Source organism: Anser cygnoides, chromosome 3 (genome assembly GCF_040182565.1).
Source record: "Anser cygnoides isolate HZ-2024a breed goose chromosome 3, Taihu_goose_T2T_genome, whole genome shotgun sequence".
In the NCBI taxonomy this organism is placed as follows: Eukaryota; Metazoa; Chordata; class Aves; order Anseriformes; family Anatidae; genus Anser; species Anser cygnoides.
In genome coordinates, this window is record NC_089875.1 from 92079861 (window position 1) to 92091979 (window position 12119).

A 12119-nucleotide genomic window follows, 5' to 3' on the forward strand; every position below is an offset into this window, starting at 1 on the left:
TAGAACAATTGTAATAGTATTCTGACAAGTCCAATTTATATGGTACATTGTCACAAAAGTTATCCTAAGAAAATGCAGAATGGCTATACAAACCTACTAATACACTTGAGAAACTCCTTGCAGAAGCTAGAACAATATACTATGAAAACTCCAAATACATATTCGGTATGTGTGTTTTTAAAGAAAACTTTATAAATATGCAAATTTAAGATCAACAAATACAGAATAAAATGCACTAAGAAACTGATATGTAGACAAAGGTTTATTTACACCATACAACATTTTAAATATTTTATACACAGCTGCAGCAGAGAAAGCTACTCTGAGCTTTCCAGAGAAAACTGCAATAATAAAGATGTGAAATATATTATTCATATAAAAGTGAGATTATTACTTTATTGCATTTAAAGCAATGAAGAATGTAGCTCAACAGACATTCATTTAATGACAAAAACTTTGCTTTTATATTATAAAGTAAAAAGTGTAGTAATGGCCAAACAGACTGTTATAAACTTTAAAAACTGCATAAATATATACATTGTGCTTCATGGTGAAGTTTTTTGAAAACTAAACCAAATGAAGCTGTTACAACATGAATCGTTGCTTGAGGTTTATCTATAAAGATTACCTTACAAATCCATTCCACGGGTACTTACAACACACGATGGTAAGAATTGTACACCTGGTTCTCCACTAGCCATACTAGTGGGAATAAACTGTATGAAAAAAAAACCACTGACATTTGGCACAGGAAGAGCCTGACATAAAGTAGTCACAATGTTCAGACAGGAGTGTCAGGATTCCCAAAGTCTCTTTATTGTCAGTGCAATGAATTATTTTTTTTGTTTTTTCTCTTGTTCAGTTTGTTTTTCTTTTTGTTAAACTTCTGTTTGAAAGTCACCTTCTTGCACATCTAAAGGCAAGTTCAGACACTTCTCCCATTCTGCTGGTCTTAGTTCTAAAGCATCCTTTGCCTCTGTGTCTAATACGTTTATTGTTGTATAGTGTTGATATTCGCCAGTGGTTTTGAAACTGTCCCATGGAGCCTTGTTCTGGGCTGAGTTCTCCTGAAAAGCAGAGAAGAAAGAGCAATTAAAAATGAGGATGAAATAATGTGTTTTCTGTTTATAAGGCTGATCACTAATGTGCTCTCATGAGATGCAGGAGTCAGGGAGAGGAAATGGCTTTGCAGGGAGCCAGGCTGGCACACGCTCAGCGCCGTTGTTACTGTCTTTCGCTGCAAGCAGTCAACTCTTTGGCAGGCTCCTCACCTGAGCTGCCAGCTAAGCCCTGTCTTTCGCAAGAAACAATGTAAGTGAGGAATGGCCAAATGATCCAGTAACAACAGCCAGCATTGTAGCTGTGGTTGTGTCGAGAAGTGCAAAAAGAGAAGCGAAGTTAATTGAGGAGAGCTTGCAGTCTGAAATATGGAGTGTTTTGAAACAGAGATTGCCAACTCAATGCAGAATTGGGGCAGATGCATCATGACAGAACAGAAGAAACCTGCTCCTCAAGAATGCGATAGCCACCTTGTTTCACAGCTCAGGTATATTAGGATTACCAAGCTGAAAGCATCTTATTTTCTACTGTACTTGAATTCTTTTGTAATGTGAAGTTTTACAGGATAAAAGTCATTACGGAGTGAGACCAAGTTCATTAGTGATTTCTGCTATGTTAGTTGCCTAAACCTAATATTTTCACACCATTTTAGATGCCTTTGGATATCCTGTTGGGTCTCCCACTATCTTTCAAGAGAGGTGTGGTTCCTATGTCATCACTGCATATACTCTGCTCTAGATTAATATACCTGAGGCTGTCTAAAGCAGCCTGAGATGCTGACATGTTGGTACCTGGATCACTCTCTGACTGCATTACAGATAGACCATTCCTCTAGGCAGCTTTTATTAACAGACACTTCAAGAATTTTGCACTGACATGAGCAGTCAACACAGCTCATCCATAGAAAACCCCTTTGAGATTTTAAATGAATGCAAGCTTTACATGGACAGCAAATTTCAAATAGGGGGTGAATGCAAACTTCATGTGCCAGCAAACATCAAATGGGGGAGTGGGTGAGAATTGGGTGCAAAATAACATATATCACAGCTAAAGATTCATGAAAGAATCTGGGCCAAATTTCTGTTGGATTAGAATGATGTAAACCCATTGACCTCACATCTGCTTAATACTTCATGTCTGAGAGCAACTCTTCATAAAATGCTGTATAATAATACGATTCTAGCTCAGTTTCATTTAATATGCAATTTTCACATTATAAAGTTATATAGAAAATTATTACTAATCATAATATTACTGCTAACAAATATGTCACACTAAATTAGCTGTTTTAATTAGGCAGAATCAACTATTTCCTTGCTCTCATTATCAGATGTAGTCAGGGTGTTATGTGTGTGTATGAGTGTGTGTTTATAAATTTGAATTATGATGATAGCAGTGTCAATTCAAGATGATTTAATTTTTGCTTTTCCAATGCTAAATATTTATAAGCCTATTATGGAAAAGACAGAAGATTACAGAGACCCTGTGTGCCTTCTGGACCCTCTTACGTATAGGTAAATCTAGTTGGACTTATTTGCAGTAACTAATTTAATATCTGTTTGCCTAGCTAGAGGAAAAGCCCTGTTGGCTAAATTTTATTAGTGAGCTGCTTTCTCTGTATAGTCCTTTAGACTTAGTAGACACATGCATATTTTAAATGTGTTCCCTATAGTTCAATTACTTGTCATCTACAATGATATCAGCTAGTTATTGTCTAGTTGTACAATCTAATGAATCCCATCATAGGTTAGATTACTGGAAATGTCTTTTGTTCTCATTTCTGAGGCTATGTAAAAGCAGCACAAAATGAGGTCTTCTCAGGAAATAACATTGAATTCAAAGAACTCCCATTTCATTGTTATTGTTAGGGATCCAGCATATTTTAAATAGCCAAGAAGGAATACTTACCATGCTGCCTGATTTTGGTACATCCCGAAATCTGTCCAGTGTCTGGAATTTCTGATTTAACTCTTGAAACAATTCCATGTGCCTTTTTCTTGTATGCATGACCTTCTGCAAAAAAGGAACATAATTGCTTTTATTTATAATTGAATCTGGGCTTTTTTTAAGAGAACCATTATTTCCCCCAGCATAATAAAGTAAATTGAATTTGGCAGGGCCATCTTTTCCCTATAGAGTCGATCAATGGAAGTGAATTGCACTGTCTTCTCTCTGCTCTGTTTAATGCACTTCCTGTATACAAAGGACTTTTTTAACTCCACATTTATTGAGCTGCTGAAATCAAGGAACACACTTTTTGTGCTAGCCTGAAAGAATTTTGAAAGCAATGGCAGTTTCTCAGAAGGAACTTTATCTTTTGAACATTAGGAAGATTTTCTAGAATTTCTGTTTTCAGCTTGGATACTAGCATTTTAATTTCTAGAGGAATGCAACAGCAGTTTGTATCAGCACTTTTTAAGAATAGTTTTTATGGGAACACCAAACTCAGGATTCCTGGACCAAAACGAAAAAGGCCAAAATGTTATGTCTTTTTAATGAGACATCTTGTCATTCAGATCATCACAAAATGCAGTTGAAATGGAATACATATTAAGATAATATGCACAATTTCTCAACTTTAATGGCTTTGTTATTTTATGGACCAAGCAATTGAAAACTACCCCCCCCCCCCCCCCAGCCAATGCACATGGCATTCTTCCACAAAATCTAATTATATGGCACTCCTGTGCAAGAGGTGGAGACCCCAAACAGACCTCACAGTTGGAGGAGCCCTCAGGCCATGTATCTGCGTTGGCAGCTGCACAAAGAGTGAAACCTATTTTCAGGCCTAGACTGTCATGCATATCATCTGTGTTGTTTCCAGATAAGTTCACTGTCAGGTATGGATTCAGACCAGCCTCCAGAGCAAAGCCGAAGGCTGCTTACTGTTTGGCCAATCTTGTGGTTCAGTACTGTAGGTGGACAGGAGACAGGAAGGGCTGAGGATACTTCACCTCAGTCCAACAGCAGATGGCCCCAGCTTGGCTTTTCTTAAGCTTCTGTAGCTGTTTGAACTTGAGTTGCAGCCAGGACAGCAGCCAGTAATGTCGATAGAAACGGTGCAGGTCACCAGCCTCTACATATGTCCATTAATTGTCAAGCCTGATTTTCCCTGGCAGCGTACATGACAAGCCCCACAAACTTATGTATGCAGTGCCTGAGTGTGACCCTCCCCAGCAAGTAACACTTCCACCAAGTCTGAGTTAATACCTTTAAAAATGGAGCTGCAGTAGCTGACCCTCAAATAATATTTTACCAGTTCCAATTTTCACTTGTTTATCTTTCATTTGCATTCTGTATTTATAAATTTCATGAAATGTGGCTGCTCTCTTGGCCGTGCATTCCTACCGCTATGCTGTAATGACCATATTAACCTTAATACAGCCACACCATAGATTGAGAACTGGTTTCACTTCTGAGAACAGGAAATTGGCAACATTATTCACAAAAGAGACAAGAGATATAGCAAGCAATTAAAGACCTATTAACTTAACATGAGTTGTGGGGTGAAAAGGGAAACAATTTTGCAGGATTCCATGAGGAAACCCTTGCAAAACATAATTTAACTAGAGATAGCTGATCTAAATTTATAAGGGAAGTTTCACTTAAGTGACTTCCTAGGGATTCTTTTAAGCTGTTACTGTTATGGCAGACAGGAATATTTAACAAATATCATATACATAGAATTTTAAAAAGAAAGGTTCTGCCTCAAAGATTATTACTGGATGAAGTATGGAGACATGCTACTGCGAATAAAACAGATTTGATGCATTAAAATACTGGCTCTAAAAGCAGAAAATAGCATATGACTGTAAAACAAATGTCTCCAGCTGGAAACTTTTTAATAGAAGGCTAGGAATATAGAGAATGCTACTTTCTGATAGTTTTCTGAATCGTGTACCCAAGAATTTAGTTAAATAGCACATATGAATAATGCAAATGTCTTACTCAGTTCATTACATTATTCCTGAGGAGAAGCAGGTGGGAGGAGAAATTAAACGCTTGCAGTGGGAAGTCTGCCAGAGAAAAGGCTTTAAATTTTATTCTTAATACCAGAATAACTGGTATGCACATGTACATATGGATCTTTTAGTTGCTTTGTGTTTGCCTTTCTTCCATTCCATAATTTCTACCCACTGACAACCCTATCCTCCTCACCACTTAGAAAGAACGATCTGAACTGTCAGCGAGGTACAGAAACTTAAACTTCCAATATTAGCTCTCCATTTCTACCCTTTTAAAATTATTTTATTCCTTCTTAGAATTCATCATCTTATCTGTTCTCTAGAAAATGTGCTCTGTTGGATAACTCTCTTTTATGAGAAAATAACCCATAAAGTATTTGTGGGGGTTTAATCTGTTTTCTCTATTAAATTGCCAATGTAGAAAACACAGCTTTATGAGTCTTAGAATGCAACACAGAGCTGAAAATCTTGATCAATATATACTAGGATAATTGCAGTAGCATAAGGACCTGAACAGGATGAAAGACGAGTCTCTGATGCTGCCTTTAGAACGTACACCTCCTTTAGGCACAGTTGTGGCTTTGCCCAGTCATACTGCATCCCATATCAGAAACAACTGAGTTAGCCACCAGTCTAAAGACTCAGTCATCTCAGAATTATAGAATCATTTAGTTTGGAAAAGACCTTCAAGATGATCAAGTCCAACCATCCACTTAACACTACAAGTCCACCACTAAATCATGTACATAAGCACCACGTCCACAGATATCTGAAATACCTACGGGGAAGGAGACTCTATCACCTCTCTGGGCAGCCTGTTCCAATACCTAACCACCTTTTCTGTGAATACATTCTTCCTGATATCTAATCTAAACCTGTGGCGCAACTTGAAGGCATTTCTTCATGTCCTATCACTTGCCACCTGAAAAAGAGACCAACACCCTCCTCAATGCAAGCTTCTTTCAGGTAGCTGTAGACAGCAATGAGATCTCCCCTGACCCTCCTGTTCTCCAGGCCAAACAGCCTCAGTTCCCTCAGCCGCTCCTCATATGTCCCTTCTCTAGCTTCATTGCTCTTTGCACACACCTGAGCAACTTAGTATTCATCCTGTGGTGAGGGGCCCAAAACTGAACACAATACTTGAGGTGTGGTCTTACCAATGCCAAGTACAGAAGGATCATCACTTCTCTAGTCCTGCTGGCCACACAATTTCTGATACAAGCCAAGATGCCATTGGCCTTCTTGGCCACCAGGGCACATGGCTGGCTCATATTCAGCTGGCTGTCAACCAGGTGCTGTAACTCTTGTGTCCCCCTCACCCCTAAAGCAGGACAGGTTGAGCTGATACCCATTTCACATTTCTACTCCACTCACAAATAACATCAAGGTTGAATTTTGAAAAGGCCAAGCCTTACTCTCAGCACCTACTCTCAGAAGAGCACTGTGGGTGGCTATCATCAAAATGAGAAGGACTTCAGACACAATTCTATACACAGTTCAAAATTTTTAAAAATTTATTTATGATAAGATTTCAGCTGAACTCTAGCTCAAGGACAAATATTCTGACAAAGATTCATGTCCCATCTTATGAATAATAATAATAATAATAATAATAATAATAATAATAATAATAATAATGTTATTCAATATGCCTTGGAGATTTTCTGCATTGTTACAGGTAAAAATGCTCAATTTTTGCATGAAATAGCTAAGTGAAAAGAACAGATGGGGAAATGCCTTCCCAGCCGTACAATGGAAGCATGCTGTGTTTTCAAGATGTTATAGGTCTGATCTGTTGCCAGACTTAGGAATGGGAAAGGATTTTTCCCTGCAGGCATGATTTTTTTTTCCTTTGTCTTGTAGAGATGTCTTCAGATTAGTAAGAGAAAGATTCTAAATTTTGGGGTGAGTTTGTAATATTGCTATAATGAATGGCTATTGTGGATAAAATTCTGAAAGAATGCAGCTCCAGCAATTAAATATCAATTCAACATTATTGCTGGTAGGATTCTGCTGCTCTGTGGAAAGAAAAGACATTCTGGTATTCATACTTTTCTGTATCCTTGGTCTCCCTAATGGAACTCAGAAAGAGCCAGAGATGACCTGAATCCTGGAGAGCAGGGTAATGAAGCACTTTTCTGAATTATTTGGCATAAAAGTTGTTTATTGTAAGTAGATAAAATTAATACATTGTATGAAGGGGAGAGTGAAGTGGATGGGTGGGGAAACGCAGGAGTCAGATCTTCTCATAGAATTTAAAGGTAATTGTGATCTCGTATCCTAAAGTGCATGTCAATAATAGTGTTTAACTCTTCTGAATGTTTTTGTAAGTGACAGAGCACACCTATTATAAAGACCTCCTGGGAATTTCCACAGCATCTGTATTTCTGCTCAACATAATTAGAATGACTTTTATTTGATCTGACAGCTAAGTATTAGTGCTGTGCCTTCATGACAAAAACTACCTGTCCAGCTTTGGGGAAATTCAGAACATAATGATTGTGCTTGGAGAACGCTTAGCTGGCATTACCACAGCTAGTAGCACAGCAAGGATCCAAAACTCCTGGACCAGGATTTTGGTCGTGTTTTGGATACTGAAGTATATGAAAAGGTGTCTAAACTAATCTTTGGTAACAGCAAGAAAAGAGCTGAAAAGATGTTGCACGCTCATTTTAAATTCAAAGTACATATAGTCTGTTCTGCAAATCCTAGTATTGGACAGTATATTATTAAGCAGTAATACTCTCTGCCTATAGACTAAACTCACTGTATTACAGTCTGTCTTTCATCTACATGAAGGGATGATTTAAGGATGCAATGGAAAACTATTTATAAAGGAAAAACAAGTTACAGCTGGTCTAGTTCTTGGAAGCCTTCATTCTAACCAACAGATCTGTGATAACGGTTGGCCAGTTTGGATATCATCTTTTTCTCTCTTCCTTTCATTCCTTTGTCTGGAGACATGTTATCTATAAAACTACCCAGCACAATTATAGGACTTTTATTCTTTAATGTTTGCTATGAAGGTTCACAAAACTATACATGTATTTATATGTACTGGAGATAACAGGGATGGAGACTATTTTATGGCATCGAATACAGACTTGGTCTGCCTGTGTTCACCGTACAAAGCAGCTGGCTTTGGGTTTCCTCTGTGACCCTCAGGAAAAAGAAGTGTTTTTCATGTTTTATTTTGGCTTGGTTTGGTTTGGTTTGGTTTTACCTCAAAATGTTTATATTAAGGTGAGCGGTAAGTATGTATATATATTGCTATCAAACTGCAACTCTACAGCAGTAAGACGAACATGTCCAAGACTATTCAATGGCATTATCTAGCACGGAATATTCTCTCTGGATGCTACTAAATTCTCTTAGTCTCCAAAATAAGAAGTCTACAACCACATTGCCTATTGTGATTGGTACCTCAATCATTTTAGTTCCTAAGGGTACTTCAGGAACTGTTGGAAGAGAGAAGGTTGGTCCAGACTGAAATAGTGAAGATCATTCTAAAAATGTTCATATTGTTTGCATTTAATTTTAGACTCACTTGCTCATCAGAATTTCGTTGTTGATTCACGTTCTTATTTTCTACACACTTATCCTAAAATATTTAGGATAATATTTTCATTTTATTTTCTTTAAATTTACTGTGTGAATCTTTGTCTGGTGCTATATTTGAGAGGTTACATGAGTACCTAAGATAACTACAACCTCTGGGAGAAGATGACAAAGGATATTAAGACATGATATTAAACTATCAACAAAACACTAGCAGACATGGAATGTTAGCATTTTAGCAAGAGCAGGTCACCAAAGTAAACCTCTCATTCCAAGGCTTCTATGATCACTCTATGGCTGCATTTTGCTAGTTACGTGTCTTGCTTCTCTATGGACTAGAATTTGAAATCTGAAAGTGTATGTGTTTACAGCCCATATAATAAAGAATGCTTTTGTTTGAACATGGAAACAAGGAGGGTGAAGTGTTAAAGTTATTGTTGATATGTAAGGATTACTGGAAGCTAAAGTTTAGTCCCATGTCTGTAGGTTCCATGCAAATATTATGATTGTTCAACTTCTCTAGAGACATAGATAATGAATTATATCAAGCTATAACATGTACAGACAGCCTATGCAAAAATAAAAATTGATAAATTATTAAAATGCTCTTGAAAAATTACTGCTATATTGCTTCTGGTAGAGAGTAGAAAAAAAACATCAAATAAACAAAACTCTAAAAGATTTCGTCATAGTGACTGAGAATACAACTTTCATTAACTAATGCAAACAAACCTACTCATTTAGTGGGTTCTAGGTCTGAAATTGTGGTCATCCAACTTAAGGAACCTTACATAAACTTGATTTTTTATACAGCATGTGATCCATAAGCTTTGACAACTGCAGCACATCATCGTTCAAAATTTGACACGTTTATAATCACTATTTCGATGTGAAACTCATATGCCAGTAAATTAGTATTGCAGAAAAAGATAGAAAAAAATGACTGAGAATTTCTCAAAGCAAGCTTCTGCGACAATGTGGCCTGTGCTACAGAAGTGTCACACTTTTATAGCAGATAAATAGCCAAAAAAAAAAAAAAGGATGAAAATGAAGAGGCAGAGAATTTAAAATCTGAAACCATGGTGATTAATATTACACTATGACAGTTTGATCTCAGAATATTTTACAAACAAGTTGCACCAAAGTAGTTTTCATGAATTTCTCTTGTTCTATACAGTACCGACTGAAAAATCCTATGAAATCTACTGAATCAGAAAGCTAAAATCTGCTAAAACACTTCATATTTGCTTTTAGGAAAATACTTGTAATAATCAGGAGTAATTCAGTGAAACTTACTTCAAAGTCAAGGTCCGAATAACGTGATTTTCTTCTCTATTAAGCAGTAAAAAAGAAAGAAAAAAGAGGTTGTATTAACAAGGGGACTGTTCATCAAATCACATTAATGAGTCTAAATAACATTCTTGTTTTTCCATCAGATATATGTTAGGCATTCTGTGAGAGGTTGTAGATTTTATTATGACAATTTAAGACTAATGAATGACTTTCTGTACAGTTTATTAGACCAGTACTGTATTCCTTTCACTGAAATAAACCAGATTGCATTTCACTGGGATGTTTCATATGCATGTTATTTGTACATAAAATATATTTATTTCTATGCCTTCTGTGGTATTTGTAAATTACCATAATACTTATTCTTTTTATGTAGATATCTATATGTATCCGTGTTTTAGGCTTGTATAAGTATATAGAAATTGGTTCTTTCCTTCATCAGGTTTACATTGGTACAACTCCATTGATTTCAATGGGACAACTGATAGCAAAATCAAGCTCAAGCCATCTATACTTTCCATAGAGGCTTCAGCTTGTTTGTTTGCAATGAAAATCTGGATGAAGAAAGCAATGATTTTGTTTTACATTTATGATATATCTGATTCAAAGCATCTGTTAAAAAGAAAGAATTATTTACTATTGAAGTAAACAATTGTATACAATACTACAGAATATGATTCCTTAGACATATCACAAATAATTTGGCACATAATTTTTTTACAGATTCTGAAAGAAACCAATTATGAAGTCCAATTATATCAGATAAAAATAGTAATATTATAAAGAAAAGATTAAAAATATATATTTTTTCTTCTTCCAATAAGGTTGGAAAATGAATGGCTTGCAATAGACTAAAGAGATGTGGAAAACAGTGATAGGGGGAGCTGAAAAAAAGCGGAAAAGCATGTAAATGGAAAGAAAAGATACATTCTCCTTCAGGAAGGAGAGTTAAAGGAAGGGAAAAATACCTCAAGAAAAGAAAGGGCTTGCTGGTACAATTTAACCCTAATTTCTTTGTAGTGGAATAGGATGGCTTTAAGTCATGGTGATCAAACCTTTTCAAAATGCACGTAATTTCTGCAGTGAGATAGAAATCAAACCAACTGAGTAAATAATAATAATGTTACTGACTTCATTAAACTTGGCTTTTATCTTGCTTAACAAACACGCAGGGTTTAGTAAGTGTTTTTGTTCTCTTGCAATTGAAAGAAACAATTTTACAAGTCCTAAAGCTGCAGAAAGCAGAAAATATTTGATCTCTCATAATACCACTTTGTGATATCATCTAGGATTTGTTGTAAAATTTTGACCTGCTCCAGTCTATAATATGATATCTATAATATCATATAATATGAAAAAGACAAGGATAGCACTCCCTACAGAGTTTAGACACACTGATGTCTAAAGACCTGTGAGGCACAAAAAACAAAAACAAACAAACACTATAAAAAAGTAAAAAAAAGCAAATTTTGGAGAAGCAATCGTTAATTAGTAAGTATTGCTTTCACCTAACATAATTTAAATACAGTGTTTAAAAACAAACAATTCTGCAAACATAAATAGCATGAAAACTTGGAAACAGCAATGGTTTTGGAGGTAGGAAAAATATGAGGAGCTTATGCCCAAATTCTTGAAGGTAGCTGAGTACCTACATCTCACTCATATTAAGAGGACCAAGGTACAAGTATACCTCTGATATAAGCCTTCATCATTTCACAGTAAATCAACACCTGAAGAAATCTGTGTATCTCTAATGAGGAAGGATTTATTTTTAAGGTGTAATTAGAGTACATCTTCCACAGTAAAGGCTCAGTGATTTCAAAAGAATAAATGCATACAGAAGATGATAAGGTGAAGTTTACAGGTGCAGATTTGAATAATGTTTGAAAAAGCCATTATTTAAGCTAAAGTTCAGTGATAAACTTGGTACCATTGAACTGCCTGACTGAGAATCCTAAGTGAAAACATGGAAAATTTAGAAATGAATTATGTAGTTTGCTAGATACTATGATTTAGAAAATTGACACCTTTGTATTTTGCCTTAAGTCTGTTTGATGACTGCAAATATTTGTGGCCAGATTATTAGGTTTTGCAGCTGGACAACTTTATCACAGTTTACATGGTAAAATAACACATCTAACAGTCTGCAACATATTTAACTATGCTATTGATTGTGATTGTATATATATATATACACACATATATATATATTTCTTAAACAAAGTTTTATTAGTTTGGCTCTTT

The 12119-nt window shown here is 35.9% G+C and overlaps 1 protein-coding gene across 7 annotated transcripts in view; it reads right to left on the minus strand.

Annotated features, from left to right (window-relative positions):
• Positions 1-249: 249 nt before the first annotated feature.
• The window catches only part of ADGRB3 (adhesion G protein-coupled receptor B3), a 469357-nt gene continuing 457487 nt past the window's right edge, over positions 250-12119 (minus strand). For 6 of the 7 annotated variants that reach the window (XM_048077466.2, XM_048077470.2, XM_048077469.2 and 3 more), the window contains 3 exons: positions 9879-9914; positions 2968-3072; positions 250-1067 (listed from right to left, as the gene is read on the minus strand). In XM_048077466.2, the coding sequence (XP_047933423.2) occupies positions 879-1067; positions 2968-3072; positions 9879-9914 (330 nt within the window). In that variant the 3' untranslated portion in view covers positions 250-878. The remainder of the gene's footprint in view (positions 1068-2967; positions 3073-9878; positions 9915-12119) is intronic. The other variant, XM_048077468.2, reaches the window with a different exon arrangement.